The 26,380-nt window shown below is 46.5% G+C and overlaps 1 protein-coding gene across 4 annotated transcripts in view; it reads left to right on the top strand.

Annotated features, from left to right (window-relative positions):
- MATN2 (matrilin 2) overlaps positions 1 to 22,663 on the top strand; it is a 241,413-nt gene extending 218,750 nt beyond the window's left edge. For all 4 annotated transcript variants that reach the window (XM_063924151.1, XM_063924152.1, XM_063924150.1 and 1 more), the window contains 6 exons: positions 6,890 to 7,303; positions 9,644 to 9,796; positions 14,494 to 14,535; positions 19,480 to 19,566; positions 20,160 to 20,249; positions 21,973 to 22,663. In XM_063924151.1, coding sequence (XP_063780221.1) covers positions 6,890 to 7,303; positions 9,644 to 9,796; positions 14,494 to 14,535; positions 19,480 to 19,566; positions 20,160 to 20,249; positions 21,973 to 22,028 — 842 coding nt within the window. In that variant the 3' untranslated portion in view covers positions 22,029 to 22,663. The remainder of the gene's footprint in view (positions 1 to 6,889; positions 7,304 to 9,643; positions 9,797 to 14,493; positions 14,536 to 19,479; positions 19,567 to 20,159; positions 20,250 to 21,972) is intronic.
- Positions 22,664 to 26,380: the final 3,717 nt, after the last annotated feature.

The following is a 26,380-nucleotide window of genomic DNA, read 5'->3' as shown; positions in this document are numbered from 1 at the left end:
AGGCCTTTCTGCGGGGGAGTTTGATTAAACGGGTGTCTAATTTGAAGTCCTTCTATAGGCGACGGGAGGCTGAGCTGGAGGCCCAGAGTGTCGCTGCAGAATTACAATACTTACAAGATTCTTTGAACAGTTCTAAGCTAGCCTGGTTATCGGCTCAGAGGGAATGGAAAGATTACCTAATGGAAAAGACTCAGCATAGACTCCTTTTCTCCTCCCATACCTTTTACGCTACTGGGGATAGGCAGGGGACGTACCTGGCCTCCCTGGCCCGGGGTGATAGACCTACTAGTGTTGTGGTTGAGATTGTGAATTCTGATGGTGTTTCCCTGACTCAGACTCCACAAATGGCGGCTGAATTTGTATCCTATTATAGCCGCTTGTACGAATCCAAACTGGATTGTACTTCGTCGCAACTGAACGATTATTTAGACAGTGTTTGTTTCCCCACCTTATCCAGCGAGGCTTGTGACCTTTTGGAGGCACCTATCTCATCCGATGAAATTATGGCCGCTGTTAGGGCCTCCCCTGGTGGTAAAGCCTCGGGTTTGGATGGCATACCTTCTGAGGTCTATAAGCAACACTTGGATTTCTTTGTCCCTCGTCTACTTGAGTTGTATGGCCAAATCTTTGCACAGGAGTCTCTCCCCCCGTCTATGGCGGAGGCAGTGATTGTAGTTCTCCCTAAACCTGACAAGGATCTTAGGAAAGTTGAGTCCTATCGCCCTATATCCCTCTTACCCACTGATATTAAAATTTTGGCTAAGGTGCTGGCTGGCAGACTGAATGCAGTTATTTCTCACATCATACACCCGGATCAGACGGGATTTATGCCCAATAAATCGACCTCCATTAACCTTCGACGCCTGTTTACTCACCTACAAATCCCCCGCAAGGACCCCTCCTCCTCCATAATCGTTTCGTTGGATGCCGCTAAGGCTTTTGATTCTGTGGAGTGGGATTATTTGTGGGAAGTTATGCGTAGATTTGGTATAGGCCCAAACTTTATTAAATATGTTCGATTGATGTATTCTTCTCCTTCGGCGAGGGTAGCAGTAAATGGTTTCGTATATCACTCCTTTCCCCTATCTAGAGGTACACGACAGGGTTGCCCACTGTCCCCTACTCTGTTTGCTATGGCCATTGAACCCCTTGCATGCCTCCTGAGGGTGGACGGGGGGATCTCTGGCTTTAAGGTGGGTGCCCGTGAGGACAGGGTGGCCTTATATGCTGATGACGTTTTGCTGTTTGTGGATCGTTATGCTGAGTCTATGCCTAAGGTTTTGGAAATTATTATTGGGTTCGGGCGATACTCTGGGCTTCTGATTAATTGGTAGAAATCCTTTATTATCCCACTTCGGGGTGAAGTTCCTGCCTCCCCGTTGGTAGCTCTCCTGCTGCGGTGGGTGGACTCCTTCAAATATCTGGGCATTTGGGTGTCTAATGATCCTCAAAAATTTTCCTCCCTAAATATTACTCCACAAATAACGTATCTCTGTAGCCGGGTGAAGGCATGGGGAAAGCTACCTTTAACGGTCACAGGGAGGGTTAACATGGTAAAAATGGTTTTCCAGACCAATTTTCTATATGTGTTGCGGCACTCTCCCGTTTATATTCCGCAGAAGATCTTTAAACAAATAAATGGGTTGCTTTCCTCCCTGGTGTGGGCTAGTAAGCGGGCACGTTTGAGATTGGATATCCTGACCAGGTCACGGGAAATGGGGGGTTTGGCTCTCCCCAACTTCCGTTTTTATTACTATGCGGCGCAACTGACACATGTCTGGGAGTGGGTTAACGACCTCGATGCCCTGGCTTTGCATTCGCTGATGTTGCACCATGACTACCCTGGGGGCTCCCCATTACAGCTTCTCCTTTACGGTAGCGTCAAAATGTCCACACTGCCACTGATTAAACAATCCATCCTAATATGGAAATTGGTGCACTCTGTGATGCGTGGTCACGGTGTTGATCCTGATACCCCACTGGATAATGCTTACGGGTTGCCGGAACTGTGTCAACTTCAGGTCCGGGAGGTCTAGGGTAACTGGGGAGTGTATTCTTTAGGCCATTTATATAGTGATGGGACCCTTAACTCATTCCAACAACTTCAACGGGCGCATAATGTCCCCTCAGGGTTCTTCTATCGATTCCTTCAGCTAAGACACGCTTTGGCTGCCCAATTCCCGAATGGCCCTCCGGTCTTCGTTGATTCCCCGGTCAAATTAATGTTGCAGACGCTGGACTTGGGACACCTAGTTTCTAGGATATATGGTCGCATTCTTCAGATGCATCATACTGACCCTCTAACTGCTCTTCGGGGTAGGTGGGCGTCAGATGTGGGTATGTTATCAGATGATGCATGGAACACTGCTATGGGATCCCATCGGATCTCCACTTCCTCTGTTAGATACCAGCAAATACAACTATATATTCTGCATAGAGTGTATATGACCCCGGTGAGGTTAGCACATATTGGGGGGTCTCATAGCTCACGGTGCCCTAAGTGCGGAGCCATGGGTGCCGACTTCTGGCATCTGCTTTGGTTATGCCCTAGCGTGTCTCGGTTCTGGACGGCTGTTATTCGTACCATAATTGATATAGGTATTCCCTCTTCCATATGTACGCCTGTGCTGTGTACATTGCTGATTGTGGACGAGGAAGCTTTAGATCCGCCCAGCAGGCGATATGTCATCAATTTATGTGCCCTGGCTAGGGTCTGCATAGCCCGGCTGTGGCTGGCTGGTGAGGCCCTGGCACCTAAGACTTGGATATCTCTGGTCAACGAAACTATTGCACACGAAAAATTTGTGTTCCTGGCTAGGAAAGTGGAGAGGAAATTGTTTACGATATGGGGCAGGTGGATGGACTCTAAATATTTCAAGGATAAATAAAGTTTAGTTTTGTATTTCTTTTCTTATTTTATTCTGGGACGTTTTGGGGGTGGATACTCTCGCGGCCGGCCTTGCTATGTTGTATTTCGATATACTGCGCTTACTCTGCTATGCTTATGCTTATATTGGAAGTGATATGTTTGGGTTGTGTTACTCCCGGACGCCGACGCTTTGCGACTGTGTGACTTATGGGATATTTTATCCGTTTGATGTACCATGTGCCTTATAAATGTGCAGCTGTTTATGTGTATTTTGTGTATGTGTGTAGTTTTACGTTTGTTTTTTGTGAAAGTTGTTAATGCATAATCAAAAACTCAAATAAAAAATGATTGAATTAAAAAAAAACTCTTTTCTTCATATTGTTCTATAGTTCAATGTTGACATGGAAATAGCTGTGTAGAACCAAAATCAATGGACTGGTGTTTATACAGAACTTGCAATGCAACCTATCATTTTATCTACCCTTTAATATTATAATTATTGTTTATATAGCACCAACAATTTACTCAGTACATGGAAAATATATCATTGATATCAGTCTCTGCCCCATTGGGGCACACGGACTAATGGTGTGTACACACGGTGAGATTAATCTGTAAGATTTTGACTATATTGTCAAAATCTTATGAAAAGTTAGTGCATATCTCATGGTGTTAGGCAGCTTGCGATACAGATTCAATCCTGATGTGCGCTCCCGTGGGGTCGGTATCGTAAGGCTAGATAGACTGTGCAGGTAAGGGTGTGTACACACGGTGAGATTCGGACTTATCCGATTCTCACTGTGCGACGGGGGGCCGGGTCGGCACTTAGCCAGTATCGCAAGCACATAATGAGTGTGCTTGCGATCCTGGTTCTGTGCGATTTTGGCTAAGTGTCAATCATGACTATCTCTTCTATAGAGATAGTCAGGATTGACTTGCCTGCACAGCCTATTTTTTCGTCCGATGCCGACCGTGCGGGGCCCGCATCGGCATCGGATCGGGATCGCAAGGTGACTGTCACCTTGCGATCTGCACTATCTTTTCTTCCGATTCTGACTATATAGTCAGAATCGGAAGAAAAGATCTTACCGTGTGTACACACCTTAAGTCAATTTTGACTATCTAGTGTACTATCTTGTACAAAGTATAGTCAAAATTGGCACTTAGTCAAAATCGTACATAGACAAAATCTCAAGCACAGATAGTCAAAATCTGTCCTATCTGTGCTATCTGGGCTCTGGGGGAGTTCAAGCGAAATTGCATAGTCAAAATCGAACATAGCAAGAATCTCACCGTGTGTACACACCTTAAGGTAGGCTGACCATATTATCCCTTTAACCTGGAACACTCATGAATTACACAGGTTCTGTGGCTGGCTGACTACAAGCCGGCATTTCACCTGGTTTTAAGCAGCCACAGAACCTGTGTAATTCATGAGTGTCCCAGGTTAAAGGGATAATATGGTCAGCCTAACTAAGTGCCCGATTCAAGTTGGATCGCAATACGCAATCCAACTGCAAAAAATGCTAAAAGGATGCGGTGCCCCACAGAAAATGCGACCGCCTCTGCATGTCAATGAGACAGACACGTTCTCGGGGGAGGGGGCGGGCGTCAACGCTCCGTTTCCAAGGCGGAGACAGAGCGTTGCGGGGGCGTGGTGTCAACATGGGGGCGGCGTGATTGTGGCGGCTGCGTGACGTTACACACAGCCGCTGCGATCACTAAAATGGTGGCGACCCTCCTCCATTTTAGCGATCAAAGGGGGGGGGGGGCAGCAGTTAGCATGCTGGGTGGCTTTGCCCTGCGATGGGTGACCCCCCCTGCTCCCCAGGATTGCAAATTCTGCTACTTAGCAATCCTTACTGAATCAGGTCCTAAATTCCCTAACACACAAGCACATACACACTGGTGTTAATTCATCAGATCACACAAACACGTGGAGAACATACAAACTCTGCACAGACTAATTGAGAATTGAACTCATGACCTCAGTACACACAGAGCCACTACACCGCATTACACAATTTCAATACAATCGGTCATAGAACAGGCAGATTTCATTAATCCGTGTAAGAACATGAATGGACAGAGATAATCTGCAGATGTAGGAATATACTGCGTAATTAGGCATGGATCTGATAGCAGTCCCAGGGGTTAATGTTAGTTACGCTCATGGCCTCTACATTTATTCTGCCTCAGCAACACCTATTCCCACAGAGCAGAAGGAGTTAAGTAACAGAAACTGATTAACCACAAATTGCACAATAGGATTATCCCGTGTAAGCACATCAGACGCCACAAAGAATACAAATCAGACCAGAACAGTTGGTGAGAAATTTTAGATACATAATCTGTTTCTGTGTCCAGCTTAATGCTCCGCTGCCCCGAGGAATCTGTGATTAAATAAAACTATACAGGCACTGCAAATAATTACATTGGGGTTGGGAATCCTTTGTAATGAGAGCAGGCTGCGGAGGGAACTAAATTGTGATACTCAGCAGAATGAAGTCTAGAGGCTCCTTCAGCAGAGTATATATAGTACATTGCCCAGCGAGGGAGGGCTGTATTTTTTTTTCTGTTGATGCCAAACATTTTACGCTATTTTATAATATTTGATTATTTGGTCAATAATGACATTTCCAAACTTTTCTGCATAGTCAGACTCTAAAGTCTGGCATAGGGGGGCAGAGAGAGGGGCCTGAAGCTGCGCAGGAGGCTGTGGCTGTGCGATCGCGTCATTGTAGCCACACCCCCTGCTATGCAATGCCTTGATTACCTGCATTGTACAGCGTGGCTACGATGATGCATTTCAGTGCGAATCACGTGATCGGCCACCTGGTCCACCCACTTTGTCACAGCGCAGCGATCGGGTCGGAAATGCGCATGGCAGCCATCGTTGCCTAGCAATCGCCTTTGAGGCAGAGACGGTTGCTGGGCGGGAGGTGGCTGGACGGCGGCGTGGTCACACGCAGACGCTGCAGGCCGGGGAGCGACGAGTAGCTCCCGGCCAGCACGCTAAAGCTGCGCTGGTCGGGAGCTACTCTTAAAAGTGCAAAGGCATCGCCGCTGTGCGATACCTTTGCACTTCTGCTGGGGCGGGGAGGGGGGGGGGGGGGGGGCACTGACATGCGGGGCGGACTAGCCCTGTGCTAGGCGTCCCCCCGCATGTCAGTGTGAATGATCGTAGCTGTGCTAAATTTAGCACACCTACGATCAACTCGGAATGACCCCCATACTACCCTGCATTACACAAACGTATACGTATTCACTCAAATTTTATACACACAAGAGAAATGATGTGCGTTTCACATGCAGTTCTGTTAGCCCATAAGAGATCCGGTAATAACGCAAGAATTACAAATACCCTTGATCTTTGGGGTAAATGCATATTCTTTACTCCTTGGTACTGTCATTTAACACTGCGGGAACCAAACATGCAGCGATCCGTGTGCGTCCTGTAGGTAAGTAAGTACAAGAACTGCCAAAGAGATTAATAGCCTCTCAAATAAAACCACGCAGTGAAATTAATGTCACTACAGTATATCGTATAACTTTCCTTATTATCTTTGCATTGCTTGGCCTGATGAAAGGGAATGGATTTTTTTGCAAAGCTTGTCTTTGGAAATAAAACAATCAAATATTACCTACTGTACAGTGAACATCACTAATCCGCATAGATTGATTTAAATTGATTCTTACAGCTGCATCCACCTAAGGAAACAAGTTATCTAAGCTAAGGATTAACAGTGTAAAAAAAAGTGCAGAATGTTTTTTACTGTGCACAAATATAGATTAAAATGTGCATGACTGTCTTAGCGGCACACTCTGGTGGCAGTAGCTGGTATTACAGTTAAAACTGGAAGCATTACACATCCTGGCAGAGGATGTCTAGAAAATGTATTAGTATTACACTACACTTATGTATAATGTATAAAACTGTAGTGAAATATCCCATTCTGTACAGAGCAAAGTAGCTATTTCCTGATCTGTAATTTTTTTCTATGTATTGCTGGTTTTCAGAGTGCGGAGAAGGACCAGTTGACCTGGTGTTCATCATTGACGGTTCCAAAAGCCTCGGGGAGGACAACTTTGAAATTGTAAAACAGTTTGTAAATGGAATCATAGACTCCTTAGAGATCTCACAGAAAGCTGCCCGCGTGGGGCTGGTTCAGTATTCTACACACGTCCACACAGAATTCACTATGGCCCAGTACAGCTCAGCCAAAGACATGAAGAAAGCAGTGTCCCAAATGAAATATATGGGCAGAGGATCCATGACTGGACTTGCCTTGAAGCTTATGTATGAAAAAAGCTTTACCGAGACACAGGGCGCCAGACAACGGTCCTTGGGTGTCCCAAGAGTGGCCATTGTGTTTACCGACGGCCGGGCACAGGATGAAGTATCAGACTGGGCAGGCCGGGCCAAGCAGAGCGGTACTATTCCTCTATTACTTATTGGAAAATGACGCTTTATTTTCCTTGCCTTAGAATTCTATCAGGGCTAAAATAATATGTTAGAATACAGGATAAGCTGTAGTATTTTCCTCTTTTTTTATATAGCAACAGATATGTTTACAGAGTGCATTTATCGCCCTGCAATGTAATATCAGCAAAGACAGTTTAGTGCTGCTCACTTTAAAGAGATCGTCATGGTAACCGTTATTCTAGAAAAGTTGAGATTGTGGCAGTAATACTGTAGTTTACTTTGTAGAACATGACTAGCAATGCTGTTTTCAAAAGGTATATTTCACATATTCAGTTCTGATTTGTGTTTCTTCTAGTTATTTTATGCATCTTAATTAAATCCACCAAAATTAAGTGAAAATACACACGGTCGAGTCACACTATTATGATCACCACCTACATTTGACGAAACCAGTGCGTAGCCCATGAAGTACCTCACGTGTCGTGTGTTGGCTTGGTGGATATATAAGGTGTGTGATACGCCGTCTGCACACATATCACTTGTTCCTGTCATGGATAAAAGGGGCGATTTATCCGAGTTGCAAAAAGGGATAACATCTCAGCTTTGCTTAAATACTGCCATCAGGCTACCTCCCGCTTGCTTGCACCTCTTGTCATCTGTCTGTCGCCCCTCCCCACTAGATTGTTAGCTCTTCAGAGCAGGGCCCTCTTTCCTCTTGTTGTGAAAGCCCTCTTCTCGACACATTTCACTCGCAGCTCACTACTCAGCGACCATCTTTACCCTCGTTCTCTCCAGCTAGTAAAGGCTCATCTCCATCTATGGCCACCAGCCTCTAGTAGTATGATGATCACTCCCTCACTACTTACATCTTCGCTGTATTATGTCTCGAGAATGTGTGGTGCTCCTTGTTACCTGTACTCTATTTCTGTTATTTATTTACTGTAATGCTAAGTTTTGTCTCCCTGTACTGTCCTTTGTACGGCGCTGCGAAACACTTGTGGCGCCTTATAATTAAAATGTAATAATAATAATATAGGCTTTCGGGCCAAGGGTGGCGGTATTTCTGAAACAGCGCAGTTTGTAAACTGTTCACGTTCTGCTGTGGTGAAGGTGTATCGTGACTGGACAAATGGCAGCATTGCGAATAACCGATGTGGAAACTGCGGAGCACCACGTGCAATTGATGTAAGATGTGAACGTTGGCCACGAAGGTGCATGAGGGCCGACCGACACACTACAGTGGAGCAGCTCACTGTCAAAATGAACCTGGGGGCTACCAGATGTGTGTCTAAAACGACAGTTCAGCGAATCCTGTTACACATGGGGCTCCAAAGTGGTTACTTTTGCTGTTAGCTGGTGGTCTTAGTAATGTGACTCGACCGTGTATTTTTCCTTTGCTGTGAACGGATCAGCACACTGAGGCAGCCACCACTGGAACCCCTATCACCCAGCAGCCCACACATATAAAGACACTAATTACTGAACCGTTGCTTGCCAGATTTATATTTATGATTTTCTGTCCCAGTCGGATACGTCTTTCAGGTGTATGTTTTAGTAATAGCAGCAAATGTTAATATTACACATCATTAAGCTGCATGGGGCAGCGCCATCCATAGGTTGAGATATTTGGCAGAGCCCTGAGACAGCTAAGTAACCCGATGTCATCTGTTTGTGAGGAAAAATGATGACGATTCAGAACAGACCTCTTTATATAAGGACTGTTTTCCCCAACAGACAGTTAATCACGACTTGCGGCAGAGTTTCGCCTGGCGGTGCAGTTTGAGGAGAAAATGAGTCACTTTGTGCTGTATCTCTGCCAAAGTAAGCGAAACACGGGAAGGCAAAAGCGTTCACTCTGTGAGGGGGATGTATCAAACATTTGAGGGAGATAGAAACCAGTCAGCTTCTAGCTGTCATTTTATAGACTGTGCTAGGCACATGATAGCTACTGTAGAACCTGATTGGTTTCTGTGGGCAACTTCTCAGAGGTTTGATACATGAAGCCCACCGTGTATGAGTGATGCTCACCTGCCCCTAGGGAACTGATAATATACATTCTCGTGAATAATGGTTTAAGCCCCCATCCCCAAATAGTCATCTAGACTGTGTGTAGATGCCTGGCGCACCTATGTTTGTGTGTAGCGGCAGTGAAATGGTTATTACATGAGAGCACCATTCCCTTGTTATACATATTACTGGGTATCTCTGTCAGTGCCAGTAGCTGCAGAAGCCTCTGCTGTCTGGGCAGCGCATGGCTCACAGTTGTGTCAGGTCAGGGTACTTGGAGGTTGCTGTGGAATTAATAACCATGACGTAATTATGCAGCACTCTGTCTGTCTCCTTCTCAGGCATCACCATCTACGCCGTCGGAGTGGGAAAAGCGATCGACGAGGAGTTACAAGAAATTGCTTCAGCTCCGCAAGAGAAACATGTTATTCATGCTGATGACTTCAGCTCCATGGGATATATCACTGAGAAACTAAAATCCAGCATCTGTGAAGGTACTGCCTGCAGAACACGTGCTTCTCTCATTTGATACATGCAGCACGTCTGTCACTTACAGACTATGCTAATTTGCAGGGGTTTTCTTATAAAATGCTGAGAACCAGTAAAAAAAAACTATTTACGCTATCTTAAGCATTAGTCATCACTATAGCTCCATGTTACAGCAAGGAAGTCAATTGTTACACCATGTATCTCAGTCTGTGTACTGTGCCAAATCTCTCACTGGTCACAGGAGGCATGTGTCTAGGGGCACCACTAGCTGGGGGCAGCACAGCAGTCCCGCTGCCACGGAGTATTCTAGAGCCTCAATTCAGCCTTTGTTATTTGGACACAGAACAAGACTACATCCTCAATGATACATCAGGAGGATGTGCATGTGCAGTCCAGTTGCCCGAAAGACTAGGTTTGTATTGGGGAGAGTCTTGGGAGCACTCCAGGTGCAATCTGGGAGGTTCTCAGGCCACGATAGATGCCTGCAAAAGAACACAAAAAAAATTATGATACTGGAGGGGGTGGAGTTTACCAGAATCCTGGGGTGGGTCCTATAATATTGTGCCTAAGGGCGGCTTGCCCCTAAATTCGACCCTGTCTGTGAATAACATGAGTTGATACATGTGAGTCAGGAAGAGGACCTCTGCACTTCTAGCAGTTGACACAGGCTCCCTTAGTAGCTAGTAGGATGTGAAGTGAATGAGGAACTGTTGCTGGTAGTACTATCGGGGGGGGGTTAGTATAAGTGTTAGTGAAATATTAATGGTTGGGGGAGAGTCTGGTCAGGACTGAGAGGGAAAAGAGGGTAGTAGCGTTGGAGAAGAGGGAGAACGGGCATGTATCTTGTCACAAGCTCGTATGGATAGGAGCAGATGGCAAAAAAAGGAAGGTTCTAAGCAGCTTGAATTGGATTCTGCAGGTAAGTGGGAGCTACAGTAGTGTTGGATTTGCAGAGTGGCACAGCGGATGTGGGGCCTAATTCAGGCCTGATCGCTAGGGTGTGTTTTTTGCATCCCTGCGATCGGGTCATCAGCGCCTACAGGGGGCGGGGGTAGTCGCTGTGCAGGGGTGCAATCTCAGGTGCAGAGAGCTGCACAAACAAAAGTTTGTGCAGTCTCTGCACAACTCAGGACTTACTCTTCCAGTGCAATGATCCGGCCAGGAGCTGACGTCAGGAACCCTCGCTTCAAACGGCTGGACACGCCTACGTTTTTCCAGACACTCCCTGGAAATGGTCAGGTGACACCCACAAATGGCCTCTTCCTGTCAATCTTCTTGCGATCGCTTTCTCGTTCCGTCGTTCTTGTTCGTTCCGTCGCTGTCCGGCGATCCCCATCGCCGTGGGGCGACGTGCTTGTGTATTGCGGTGTATACGCATGCGCAGTTCTGACCTGATCACAGCGCTGCACAAAAAGCTAGCGTGCGGTCAGGTCTGAATGACCCCCATGGAGCAGCAGGAGAAGGAAGATCGGTTTACGAGATAAGTAGCTTTACGTCTCCACAATGAAGCTTATATGTATGTGGCTTTATATGGGACTATGATAGATAGTGAGCCATGTAGTCCTCTTCAGTGGAACTGCCCTGTTTAGTTTGTAGCTGACATAATTGTTCCAGTAACAATATACACTCAGAGGGCAATAACTCATGCAGTGCATCAGGGATATGTGACACGCACACAGAATAACTTCACCTATCGGGAAGAAATCTCACCTGAGTTAGAGGCCTATGGCAGGAGCTGCAGCTGTGTCCTCATTCATTTATCCTCAATATGCCACACAGCGTGAGATGCCTGACTCGAGTGAGCCGCCAGGTCCCATGCAACTCTGCTCGCACCTGGTATCCTTTTTTGCAGAAAAGGCAACTGAGTCTGTGGGCATAATTCAGATCTGTTTGCTCGCTAGCTATTTTTTGCAGCACTGCGAACAGATAGACGCCACCTATAGGGGAGTGTATTTTAGCTTTGCAAATGTGCGAACGCGTGTGCAGCAACCCTGTACAAAAACAGCTTGTGCAGTTTCTGAGTAACCCTGACCTTACTCAGCTGCTATGATCACTTCAGCCTATTCGAGCCCGGAATTGAAGTCAGACACCCGCTTTGACACGCCTTCGTTTTTCCAACCACTCCCAGAAAACGGCCAGTTGCCACCCACAAACGCCCTCTTCCTGTCAATCTCCTTGCAAACGGCTCTGCAAATGGTTTCTTCGCTAGAACCAGTGCACAACAACGATCCGCTTTGTAACCGTATGGCACGCCTGCGCATTGCGGTGCATTCACATGCGCAGCAGTTGCCTGATCGCTGTGCAGCAAAAAACGCTAGTGAGCGAACAGATCTGAATTAGGGCCCTGTATACGCAGCACAATGGAACTATATTGGAAAAAAGCTGCAGCTGCTACATTTTAGCACTTCTTATACAGATTCAGAGACTCAGTCGTACACAGTGTTGTATATCTAATTAATCAGCACAGTCTCCTCGTGTATCCTAGCTGCATCATGTTTTGACTGAGATGCGTTTTCACAAAAAAAGACGCCCCTGACGCTAGCAGAGTTTTGCGGGACCTGGCGTGCTGAGAGGGGCTGCTTGGCGCGACTGCAGCAGTGATGTATGAGGGCACATCTGTAAGTCTGTACGTAACCACTCCCAGGAGTGGGACCTATCTTCGTCCTCACCAGAAGCTAAATTTGGCCCCCTGGAAAGAGGACAACTTGAGTCCTATTACATACGTAATCCCATCGGGCTGGATGCCGACTGTCAGTATCCTGACAGCTGCATCCCACCCGGCAGAATGCTGGTAGCGGGGCGAACGGTGCAAGTCCCTTTTCTGCGCTCGTCACACTGCAGACACGGTGGTGAGCTGCGCTCGCCACAGGATCTATTCCCACTCTATGGGTGTTGTGGACACACACGAGTGGAAATAGCACCTGTGCGCCAGTATTCCGTCTGGCGGCATTGACGGCTGACAGGATTCAGCGTTGGCATCCTGACCGCCGGGATCCCGACAGCTGGCATAAACCTGATAAACACCCTCTTACAAGATTGTAACCCCTGTGCTGTGTTGTCTCATCTCTTTGCGGAGGCCATATTTGGATGTTAGTGATCTGCATAGTCCAACATCAATATTAATGATAATTGTTTTTATGTAGCACCCTCTGAAACAATACTATGTAAGTCATCTTTTTGCTAAATCTATCACGTTAATTATGTGGTTCTTGCTTCAATAATAATTTATTGTTCTAATATTGCAATCAGCAGGATTCTACATGTCAGTTTTAACAAAAAATAAATCTCCACGTGAAGCTGATTTTACTTTTGTTTTCAATTTTTGGCATCTCGATTTAAATGTGAACCATGGGGGTCATTCTGAGTTGATCGTAGCCTTGCTAAATTTTGCAGGGCTACGATTATGACCATAGACATGCGGGGGGATGCCCAGCACAGGGCTATACCGCCCCTCATGTCATCCCTGGACTCGGGATTGAAAAGCGGTAAATCCCGAGATTCCAGGGATACCCTGGATTGACTAGGGTAAAAAAAAATAGAGAAAAATAATACTCACCCTCCTCAGGTCCGGATGGCAGAGATGCTGTTGGTGGGTCCGTGCGGCAGGCGGCTGTGCTGTCGGTTGGTCCGGCCCGCAGGTCCAGCAGGCGGTGAGTATGGACGGCAGGAGGCAGGTGCGGGCATTCCAGGCCAGTGCCAAGGCTTGTGCTGGTGACCTCTAGCACCATGTCACGCTGCGCAGTGCACACAGTTGCACTGCCGAGGGCAGGGGGAGCCGGGCAGCGTCTGAGCCATATGCTGAACTGGATCGGCATTTCAAAAAAGCATTGTCCCGAATTGGAAGCTCCAATCCCGGGATTCAATCCCGGCCAATTTTGGATCATGGCTTGTTTAAGATACAAAGCTATTTGTTTGATTTTTTATTTATTTATTCACAAATCAGAAACAGGCCCAAAGTACCAACCAATCAGCTCCTCTCATTTTTCAAACACAGCTTGTAAAATGACAGTTAAAAGCTGAATGGTTGGCACTTTATCTCTCTCCATTGTTTGATACATCTCCCACTGAGCCTTTTAGGATTATTTTCCTGATATTCCCCAGGCAGTGCGACCCAGTTACATGGTTGTCCTATGTTTTATTTTGGCACCACACTTGCAGTCTGTTAGTGAGCCTATGCTGGTTTGGGGCCCTCCCCACTCTCCTCCATTCACTCCAGGGACATGGAAAACCAGCTCTTGTCTGAACAGAGGGGGAAAGACAATAACTTCTAAAAACCCCTAGACAAAAATCTGTGGAACACATCTATACCACCAACAAGTTCCTCAATGAATATCTCATCATAACTTATTTCCCTGAAAGGCTTGGCCAGTGGTTGCGAGCTGGACATAATGGGGCAGATGTATTAAGCCTGGAGAAGTGACAAAGCGGTGATAAGTGCGAGGTGATAATGCACCAACCAATCAACTCAAATATGTAAATTGACAGTTATGAGCTGATTGGCTGGTGCATTATCACCTTGCACTTGTCACCTCTTTATTACTTCTTTATGCCTTCTCCAAGCTTAATACATCTGATGGTTCTTGATCCCAACATATAGGGAGAAAATCAATCATTAAAATAAACTATGGTTCTTACTCCCAACATATAATGACATTTACCACTTACAGATTGCTGACAATTACTAAAACAAATCTCTTTACAGGGTGGATCAATTGGAAAGAAACTACAGACCTCTACAACCAAGGTAAAGACTGTATAGTATTATTATTATTATTATTATTATTATTATTATTGTTTATTTATATGGCACCACAAGGGTTCCGTAGCACCTAACAAAGGGGGTAATTCCAAGTTGATCGCAGCAGGAAATTTTTTAGCAGTTGGGCAAAACCATGTGCACTGCAGGGGAGGCAGATATAACATGTGCAGAGAGAGTTAGATTTGGGTGGGTTATTTTGTTTCTGTGCAGGGTAAATACTGGCTGCTTTATTTTTACACTGCAATTTAGATTGCAGATTGAACACACCACACCCAAATCTAACTCTCTCTGCACATGTTATATCTGCCTCCCCTGCAGTGCACATGGTTTTGCCCAACTGCTAAAAAATTTCCTGCTGCGATCAACTTGGAATTACCCCCAAAGTACATAAATGAGCAAAACAAGAAAACAGCAACTTACAGTACAAAACAATGTAGGACAAGTACATGTCATATAAACATTGCTGCATCAGGGGAGAGGACACTGAAACAATCATCAGGGTGGCAGAAACTGAGGGGTAGGTGCTGTTGTAGGGAGTATGGAGTATAAAATAGCCTAAGAGAGGGAAAAGCACATGGGGGAGAGGGCCCTGCTTGTGAGAGCTTACATTCTGAAGGGGAGGGGCAGACAGGTAGGGGTGACACTAGAAGTGAGCCATGTAGCAGAGGGTTAGGACAAGAGATGGAGTAGAAGTGAGCATGTGACAGAGGGTAAGGATGAGAGATGGGGTAGAAGTGAGCATGTAGCAGAGGGTTAGGATGAGAGATGGGGTAGAAGTGAGCATGTGACAGAGGGTTAGGATGAGAGATGTGGCAGAAGTGAGCATGTAGCAGAGGGTTAGGATAAGAGATGGGGTAGAAGTGAGCATGTGACAGAGGGTTAGGATGAGAGATGTGGTAGAAGTGAGCATGTGACAGAGGGTTAGGAGGAGAGATGGGGTAGAAGTGAGCATGTAGCAGAGGGTTAGGATGAGAGATGGGGTAGAAGTGAGCATGTGATAGAGGGTTAGGATGAGAGATGGGGTAGAAGTGATCATGTAGCAGAGGGTTAGGATGAGAGATGGGGTAGAAGTGAGCATGTGACAGAGGGTTAGGATGAGAGATGTGGCAGAGGTGAGCATGTAGCAGAGGGTTAGGATGAGAGATGGGGTAGAAGTGAGCATGTGACAGAGGGTTAGGATGAGAGATGTGGTAGAAGTGAGCATGTAGCAGAGGGTTAGGATGAGAGATGGGGTAGAAGTGAGCATGTGACAGAGGGTTAGGATGAGAGATGGGGTAGAAGTGAGCATGTGACAGAGGGTTAGGATGAGAGATGGGGTAGAAGTGAGCATGTGACAGAGGGCTAGGATGAGAGATGAGGTAGAAGTGAGCATGTGACAGAGGGTTAGGATGAGAGATGGGGTAGAAGTGAGCATGTGACAGAAAGTTAGGATGAGAGATGGGGTAGAAGTGAGCATGTAGGAGAGGGTTAGGATGAGAGATGGGGTAGCAGTGAGCATGTGACAGAGGGTTAGGATGAGAGATGGGGTAGAAGTGAGCATGTAGCGGAGGGTTAGTATAAGAGATGGGGTAGAAGTGAGCATGTGAAAGAGGGTTAGGATAAGAGATGGGGTAGAAGTGACCATGGAGCAGAGAGTTAGGATGAGACATGGGGTAGAAGTGGGCCATGTGACAGAGCATTAGGATGAGAGATGGGGTAGAAGTGACCATGGACTAGAGGGTTAGTAGGAGAGATGGATGGGTTTGATGAAGAATTGGGTCTTGAGAGCCTGTAGAAAGTTTTGTAGAAAGGTGGAGAGTCTGATAGGGAGAGGGAGAGAATTCCAGAGGTAGGGCGCACCACGGCCTAGATCTTGGAGGCAGGAATGGCAGGAGACGTGGCATGTTTGTGTGGAGTGAAGAGGGATGGGTGAGAGTGTAATGGGAGATAAGGTGAGATATGTAAATGAGAGAGCGATGGGTGATGGCTTTGTAGTGTGAGAAGCTTGAATTGGATATGGAAGGGGAAGGGAAGCCAGTGATGGGAGGTGGACGTAGTACGTTTGTAGAGGAAGAGAGGCCTGGCAGCAGAACTGAGGATAGATTGGAGTGGAGAGAGGCAATAGTGTAATAATTGTATTGTAATAATTAAAACTTAATATAGGGGTTCCGCCTGTATATGAGAGACAGTCCCTGGCTCACTGCCCATTGTGGCAGCCTGTCTATTTAGTTCTCTCTTAAGGTGGGTACACACTAACAGATATATCTGCAGATCAATTGATCTGCAGATATATCTATGGACGGATCGAGCAGTGTGTTCAGCATACACACTGCTCGATCCGTCGGGGACTGACGTCATGAACTGGGCGGGCGTGTACACACGCCCGCCCAGTTCACCTGTCAATCACCGCCGGCCGCCGCAGCATGTGTACGGGCGGTCGGCCGACCGCCCCGTACACACACAGCGACGCGCAAATATATCGGTAGATATATTGGCCGTCGGCTGTGCTGCGCGGCCGACGCGATACGTCTGTGAACGACGGAGTTCACAGACGTATCGGCCGTACACACTGGCCGACGGTCCCGCGATATATCGGCCGTTCAGGAGAACGGCCAATATATCGACCAGTGTGTACGGGCCTTTACTGTAATCTTGCCTAATCTATTGGTGACCTATGTGATAGGACTCTGCTATTAATATTCTGTCAGTGGGAGTAGCAGTACTGACCAGCGGCCTGGACTTAGCTTCCTGAATGTTCCTGATATTGGGATGTAACAGCAGTGCAGCAATTGGGGTCCCAGATGTGGACATTATATGACTCTTCCACAGATTCCATCACCAGGCCTTCCAGCCTCTGCGTCAGAGGTGGACGCCAGCCCCAATGTTTTAAATTTGCATTTGGCTTTTGTCGGTGGGCGTATGGATGGCATGGTGGTGTCAGGGACTGTGTGGAAAGACACAGTTCCACTGGCACCGGCAAACCAACCATGGGGGTCATTCCGAGTTGATCGTAGCTGTGCTAAATTTAGCACAGCTACGATCATCTTCACTGACATGCGGGGGGACGCCCAGCACAGGGCTAGTCCGCCCGCATGTCAGTCCGGCCCCACCCCCCGCACAAATACAAAAGCATCGCACAGTGGCGATGCTTTAGTATTTGTGGAGTAACTCCCGCCCAGCGCAGCTCCTGCGGCTGGCCGGAAGTTGATTGTCGCTGCCACTGGCCGCAGCGGCTGCGTGAGACGTCACGCAGCCGCCGCGCCCGCCTCCCCAACGGTCCGGCCACGCCTGCGTTGGCCGGACCGCTCCCCCTAAACGGCGGCTTAATACCGCCGCCCTGCCCCCTCCCGCTCAGAGGCGATCACTAGGCAACGACGGCTGCCATGCGCTTGCGCACTGTTGCGCCGGCGCATGCGCAGTTCCGACCCAATCGCTGCGCTTCGACAAACTGCAGCGACCGATCGGGTCGGAATGACCCCTCATGTACCGTAGTGTTGCTGCAATATCTGATGGCGTGGCCAATGTCCTCGTGATGGTGTGACTATTTGCGCACGGCAGTGGATTAGAGGCACATCCAGTTGCGTCTCAGTAGACAGCCCATCTGGCTGCAGCATTAGCATAAATTCAAAGCAGTGGCTGCGACAAAATCAGGTCCGGAGTTATTTCATGCTTGTTGCTATGACGATAGTCACTTTCTCCCACCTATCACCCTTAGTTCATTTTCATGTTACCTCTTGAGTGACACCTAGGCAATATGTAATGGCCTGCGATGTGCAGTCTTTTCGGGAACTTTGGCGAACTTGCCCATATTTTTAAAGCAGCAATCATTTACAAGGCAAAAACAGGTCAGTTTTGCCTTGTAAATGATTGCCGCTTTAAAAATACAGGCAGAATTCCCGCACCTCACAGGAAGTTACATATTGCTCCAATTATCTATCTTATCACCTATGAAAGATTCTGCAACATACTGATTGGCAGTTTGCATATTGGTCCATCAGAGCATATCTTGTCCCATTTTTGTAATTTAATTTGGCCTACTGCAGGAGAGAAGATAACATGATGGACATTGGAGCATTTGAATTTCTATCATTTTTAGATTTTTAGGAAAAAGAGTCTTTTGCATTTATTAGTATCATTATGAATATACTGTTTTGTCTTGTGTAAGTGCCAATTACATTACATTGTGCTGGATTAGGCCATTGGTTCTCAACACCAACCCTCATGTACCCCCCATCAGGTCATGTTTTCAGGATTTCTGTCTGTGGAAGCAGATGGGATAATTACTGACCAAAGCAAAATAGACTACCTCACCTGTGCATGGTTAAAGACATCCACAAAACACGGCCTGTTGGTGGTACTTAAGGACTGGAGTTGAGAACTACAGGCTTAGAGCATACTTGCCTACCTGACCCTCTCCATGAGGGAGAAAATGCTCTGTTCCTGGACTCTCCTGGTAATGTATGATTGCCATCACCTGTGGTGAGCTAGTTAATTGATAAGAAAGGTGTTTCACCACAGGTGCTGGCAATCATACATTACCAGGAAAGTCCAGGAACAGAGCATTTTCTCCCTCATGGAGAGGATCAGGTAGGCAAGTATGACTGAGAGTAATGTTACTTACACATTTACTATGAATAGTGGCAATCCTTATCTGCACCCCATTGCAGGGTGTCAGTATAGGCACTTTATGTCTGATGCTGTGCTTTGAGTTGGACGTATCTTGGGGTATATGTGACTGAACAGTTACACGTCTCAGTATTTTTATATTTATGGTTAGGGTGAAAAATGTATCTGACTGCAAATATGGGCCCTAAATACACTGTACCATAAGGGATAGTTGATTCTGCAGCTGGGAATTTCTTAGATCATCTGAAACAACATGTTAGAGATGATTGTATTGCAGTGACTACATTGCCATGTCTTCATCACTGTTTATTCTGTGTCTTTAAGAATATACTTCCGAACTAAAAGGAGAAAATAGTGAAGTCACAGTCTCTTGTTCCATGTCTGCCATCAAATTCACAACACAAGCAGAAGGTGAGATCTCACTGAGGCTTCTCTCCATTTACACCGTGTAATTCCTGGCTTGTTTTCTTGATCCTTAAACGTTTCAAAGCTCCTCTGTTACATTGACAAAGGGCTCTGGACTCTACCTGTTAAACATGGAGATCCCACTCAGGAACACAGAAGTGGATGGTAGATAATAACCTATAATTCCCTCTAGACCACGGTGGGCGAAATACGTCCGTATGCGTTCCATCATACAATAGGGCCTAGCCCCCTTCCTATTGCCCAATCACAAGCTGTAAATGGCACAAGGGCACCACTACAATGGTTCCTGGATCTATTGAACCATCATAGCAAAATCTATGTTATCTTCAGATCTCTAGTTTTTAAAGCATTCTATATGGGGAACCCAATGAGCAGGACTGCAGAAGGCCTCTGAGTTACACATATGCCAGCCCCCCTCATTATGAGTAGCCCAGGCATTGTGTTGTGGTTATCTGTCGCACAGATGGAATCCGTGTAAACGCCCGTCTGCATTCTCTGATTTTGTCACCCGCTCTGGGATACAGATCCTGACCCTAAATGTTTTCATTCTTTTTTCCTAAATGCATTTGATGTGCCAGAAAACCCAGCAGAAGAACAATGCCAGTGTAAGAATATAATGGAGTTTCAGTACAATGCGAATGAAGACGTCAAGAGGCTAACTCAACAATATATCCTTTATATTATTCATAACTTTCTAACTCATTTACAGCTAGAGGTTGTCCCCGGCACTGCCTGCTTTATATTATCTTCTTTCTCTTTTTCATACACTTTTTCAATGCACCCCTCCCGCCCGCCCTAATTTCCCTCCCTAATTTCCCTCCCTTTCTTTACCCCCATCTAGTTCTCTTATCAGCAGTTCATTTTATTATAGAGATTATCTTTAGCATTACCATTTTTCTTTTAATCTTTGCTACATCCTTGTGCCCTACTCCTTTCTTCTGTAGTTATATATTTTGTCTGTGGATAATGTCAGGGACATTAGATGGAGTGTGCCGTGCTGGGACATTATATGGAGTGTTACCGTGCTGGGACATTAGATGGAGTGTTACCGTGCTGGGACATTATATGGAGTGTTACCGTGCTGGGACATTAGATGGAGTGTTACCGTGCTGGGACATTATATGGAGTGTTACCGTGCTGGGACATTATATGGAGTGTTACCGTGCTGGGACATTATATGGAGTGTTACCGTGCTGGGACATTATATGGAGTGTTACCGTGCTGGGACATTATATGGAGTGTTGCCGTACAGGGACATTAGATGGAGTGTGCCGTACAGGGACATTATATGGAGTGTTGCCGTACAGCGACATTAGATGGAGTGTGCCGTGCAGGGACATTAGATGGAGTGTGCCGTACAGGGACATTAGATGGAGTGTTGCCGTACAGGGACATTATATGGAGTGTTGCCGTACAGGGACATTATATGGAGTGTTGCCGTACAGGGACATTATATGGAGTGTTACCGTGCTGGGACATTATATGGAGTGTTGCCGTACAGGGACATTAGATTGAGTGTTGCCGTACAGGGACATTAGATGGAGTGTGCCGTACAGGGACATTAGATGGAGTGTTGCCGTACAGGGACATTAGATGGAGTGCGCCGTACAGCATGCCCTAACAATTTTAGTATGCCCTCACAGCAAAACTTTGGCAGGGCATGCTGGCATGTGTAGTTCCACAGCTGCTGGAGTGCCACAGGTTGCCTGCCCCTGTAATGCCCCCTCATACACCAGCGATGGATTGCTAAAATCCCCCATTCCCAAGATGGTCGCATCAGTAATATTAAACATGTTTTAAAATCCCGATCCCGACCGTTTACGCATTTTTAACACGGTTAATTTCCCCGATCCTCCAACAGATTGCCGACCATGGATGGCCTCCTGTCGGCAGCATAACGCTTCTGGCGGGTCGGGGGATGGGGCATCGTGCAGTCTAATGTATGCGCACCTTAACATTGCATTGCATACCAGTGTCTGTCTATAGTATGCAAACATTATACAATAATTCTGCACACCCGATATACGCATCATTATGAAGGTTGCTTTATATTCCGGGACACACAAAACATGGACAGCTAGAGGTGTATAGGCGAGTCCACTCACAGAGTGTACACACAGAACACACGAGAAAGCAAAGCTTAGAGAGCACTCAGTCATGCAGAGTAACTGTCCAAATACTGTTGTGATTCTAACAGGAAAAACTATAAGACAAAAGAGAGACTCTGATTTTCTGCTGAATGTATAGGAAGACACTGATTGGTTGACAAGCTACTTACAAGTTTCTTCTCTTGTCCCCTGCTGTAGACACCCATGTCCCCATTCCTGTTGCAGAAACTTAATGGCAATAACTGAGATACTAATAGTCGTTTATTCCTTGACATAAACTCACTGGAGCAGATCACACGACGGATGGAAGACCTGGAAAATCGTGTTGGACAAAGATAACAGACTTGATCTCCGCTGCGTGCAAAGAGGATAAGCGAAGGGCAGTGGCGGGAGGGCAACTGTTGGACGGACACGGAGGGGCAAGATGGAAAGCAGAAGTGGCCCAAAATTATCATAGCACCAGCTGCATATTTACAATAGGTTATCACGGGAAGGAATATAGTTAGTTATAAAGAATTGGTGCTTGTATCTTCCTCAGGCTTATAGCTACGATAATTTCATGACTGTGCAATGACACATTGAAGGGGCCAGACAAGCTTATAGTACCTGGCCGCACCTGAAACAAAAACAAGCATGACCCCTTACCCCAGGTCTCCTGATGGACAAAAAAACGGGGGAGGAAAACAAGTAACGGCTACCTGGACACAATCAGAAATGTATAATGTACAAATATGTTTTATTTATATAACTTTGGAATTGCATGTTTGACTCCAAAAACAAGAGCACACAGGAAGAATAGTTTGTGATGTTTTATTCTATAAGACTGAAGATTTGTGAATTTTGCTGAAAGGAAAACAGAAAGAAAAAAAAACATTCTGAGGACCAAATCTAGTTTTGTAATTTCTAAACAGCTCGTGATGTCACAACATTCTATTAAATCTAAATATTAAGTGGTAAACTATTTGTTATAATAAGCGTGGCTCCATTTATTCATGTAATTGGAATTTCTGCATGACACACACTGTGTAGATTGTGATATACACCATAACATCTGTACTTGCCAAATATGGCTTGAACAATATACCTACCCCCTAAGGTAAACAAGGTCACACTTACAGCTTCACGGTAAGTCAGCTAGATCATGAAATGGCCAGATCTATTGCCAATTTGACCACACAAATGTACACCCGGTTCTGCAAAAATCAGGCCAGGAAATCAGTTTCACTAGGATCCCCATACACTGCTGACGCATGACAGCAACCTTAACCGGTGTAACTACTGTCAACCAACATTTGCCTGCACATGTTACATGTGCCCCCCTGCAGTGCACATGGTTTTCCCATTAGAAAACAATATTGCTGCTGCAATCAGGACTGAATGAGGCCAATTCTCATGTACAAAATCCACAGCCATATAAAAATACCATACATACATACACACAAACATACATACATACATACATACACACAAACATACATACATACATACATACATACACACAAACATACATACATACACATAAACAAACAAACATACATACATATGTTTAGGGTGGCCAAAAACATAATAGTTGGCTGATGACAAAATGTGCCCTGGTTTGTGTGGTGCAGAATTTAGAATATAAGCTCCAAAGGGGCAAGGACTTATGTTAATGATTATATACTAGTAAAGGGACCCCCTATCTGCTGTTCCATCACGTCCTTGTTAGGGTCTCTGAACTGGATGCTACTCATTTCCTTAAGCCACAATTTCCAGGCTCCTCCCTTGCACTCCATGTTTTAAGGATAGTCATGATTAAACACAGGTGATTTAATTAGTACCTAAGTTTGATTTAACCAGCTGGACTCAAGCATGGATATTCCTTAAAACCTGGACTGTAATGGATGAGCTCAGGAAACTGCCTTAAGCCAAGATGGAAATTAGCCACATGCCAGCTTCCATAAAGGCAAAGCGAGGTGAAACCTCCTATACATATGTGATTATTCCTGGAGAAGAAAATGATATGCTGACCACTAACTTATATGTGCATGGTTATTAGTGCCCTTTACAGAGTGATCTTCATCCAAGATGATGGTCCACATCATACTTGCCTACCTGACCCTCTCCATGAGGGAGAAAATGCCCTGTTCCTGGACTTTCACCACAGGTGATGGCAATCATACATTACCAGGAAAGTCTAGGAACAGAGCATTTTCTCCCTCATGGAGAGGGTCAGGTAGGCAAGTATGGTCCACATTTATCACCAGCCATCATATACACATAATACACTATTAGCAGCATGATTTAGCCAATCAAGCTTGCAATCTACAGCAAAAAGACCAGAGCTCAGACAAGAGGAGCGAGTTTGGCTGAGTGTGAAGACTGGGGGAGTTGTGAGGCTGTAACAATGTCAGTAGGGGCAGGTATGAGGCTGTAACAGTGTGAATAGTATAGATGGGAGTAGAGGTGTGAGTAGTATAGATGGGAGTAGAGTAGCTGTGAGGCTGTAGCAGTGTGAGCAGGGGCAGGTGTGAGGCTGTAGCAGTGTGAGTAGTATAGAGGGTTTAGACAAGAGGAAAGAGGGCCCTGCTCTGAAGAGCTAACAATCTAGTGGGGAGGGGCAACAGACAGATGACATGAGGTGCAAGCAGGTAAGCCTGATGGTGGTATGCGAGCAAAGCAGAGATGTCCAAGGCATGGGGCAGGGGGATGGAGGAGCAACCTAAGGACTAGGTTATGCATTGGAGGGGTACGCTTTGATGAATAGGTGGGTTTTCAATGCCCGTTTGAAGCTTTGCAAGGTCGGGGAGAGTCTAATGGAGCAGGGGAGCGCATTCCAATGAAGGGGTGCAGCACGGGCAAAATCCTGAACTCGTGCATGGGAAGCAGTGACCAAGGCAGAGGAGAGGCGACGGTCATCAGCCGACCGTAGTGGGCGGGAGGGAGTATGAAGGGAGAGGAGGTTGGAGATGTAGGGAGCAGTGGAATTAGAGATGGCCTTGTATGTGAGGGTGAGGAGTTTGAAGAGGATTCTGTAGGGGAATGGGAGCCAGTGTAGATTTTGTTGAAGGGGAGTGGCAGAAGTGGTGCGGCGGGAGAGGAAGATGAGCCTAGCTGCAGAGTTGAGGACAGATTGGAGGGGAGCGAGTAGATTAGCTGTGAAGCTGTAGCAGTGTGAGTAGCGGCAGGTGTGAGGCTGTAACAGTGTGAGTAGTATAGATGGGAGTAGAGTAGCTGTGAGGCTGTAGCAGTGTGAGTAGGGGCAGGTGTGAGGCTGTAGCAGTGAGTATGGGCAGGTGTGAGGCTGTAACTGAGTAGTATAGATGGGAGTAGAGTAGCTGTGAGGCTATATTAGTGTGAGTACGGGCAGGTGTGAGGCTGTAGCAGTGAGTAGAGTAGCTGTGAGGCTGTAGTAGTGTGAGTAGTATAGCTGGGAGTAGAGGTGTGAGTAGTATAGATGGGAGTAGGTTAGCTGTGAGGCTGTAGCAGTGTGAGTAGGGGCAGGTGTGAGGCTGTAACAGTGTAAGTAGGGGCAAGTGTGAAGCTGTAGCAGTGAGTAATATAGATGGGAGTAGATTAGCTGTGAGGCTGTAGCAGTGTGAGTAGGGGCAGGTGTGAGGCTGTAGCAGTGTGAGTGGTATAGATGGGAGTAGAGGTGTGAGTAGTATAGATGGGGATAGAGGTGTAAGTAGGGGATGCGGTCAAGATCCCGCCGGACGGAATCCTGGCGGTCGGAATCCCGACATATTCTCCCTCCGTGGGTGTCCACGACACCCATAGAGGGAGAATAAAATAGTGTGCTGAACGTTGCGAGGCACCGTGCTTGCAGCGTGGCGAGTGCAGCGAGCCCGCAAAGGGCTGCGTTCCACTCGCTACCCCTGTCGGGATTGTGCTGGTCGGGATTCCGGTGTCGGTATTTCGACCGCCGGGATCCCGTCCAGCGGGATTTTGTACTGATCCCGTGAGTAGTATAGATGGGAGTAGAGTAGCTGTGAGGTTGTAGCAGTGTGAGTAGGGGCAGGTGTGAGGCTGTAGCAGTGTGAGTAGTATAGATGGGAGTAGAGTATGACTAGGGGCAGGTTTGAAGCTGTAACAGTGTGAGTAGTATAGATGGGAGAAGAGGTGTGAGTAGTATAGATGGGAGTAGAGTAGCTGTGAGGTTGTAGCAGTGTGAGTAGGGGCAGGTGTGAGGCTGTAACAGTGTGAGTAGTATAGATGGGAGTAGAGTATGACTAGGGGCAGGTTTGAAGCTGTAACAGTGTGAGTAGTATAGATGGGAGTAGAGTAGCTGTGAGGCTGTAGCAGTGTGAGTAGGGGCAGGTGTGAGGCTGTAGCAGTGTGAGTAGTATAGATGGGAGTAGAGGTGTGAGTAGTATAGATGGGAGTAGAGCAGTGGTTCTCAAACTCGGTCCTCAGGACCCCACACAGTGCATGTTTTGCAGGTAACCCAGCAAGTGCACAGGTGTATTAATTATTCACTGACACGTTTTAAAAGGTCCACAGGTGGAGCTAATTATTTCACTTGTGATTCTGTGAGGAGACCTGCAAAACATGCACTGTGTGGGGTCCTGAGGACCGAGTTTGAGAACCTGTGGAGTAGAGTATGACTAGGGGCAGGTTTGAAGCTGTAACAGTGTGAGTAGTATAGATGGGAGTAGAGGTGTGAGTAGTATAGATGGGAGTAGAGTAGCTGTAAGGCTGTAGCAGTGTAA

The sequence above is a fragment of the Pseudophryne corroboree genome, chromosome 5 (genome assembly GCF_028390025.1).
Source record: "Pseudophryne corroboree isolate aPseCor3 chromosome 5, aPseCor3.hap2, whole genome shotgun sequence".
Taxonomy (NCBI): Eukaryota; Metazoa; Chordata; class Amphibia; order Anura; family Myobatrachidae; genus Pseudophryne; species Pseudophryne corroboree.
The sequence above is the reverse complement of the archived record's forward strand: the minus strand, read 5'-3'. Positions and strand labels throughout refer to the sequence as shown.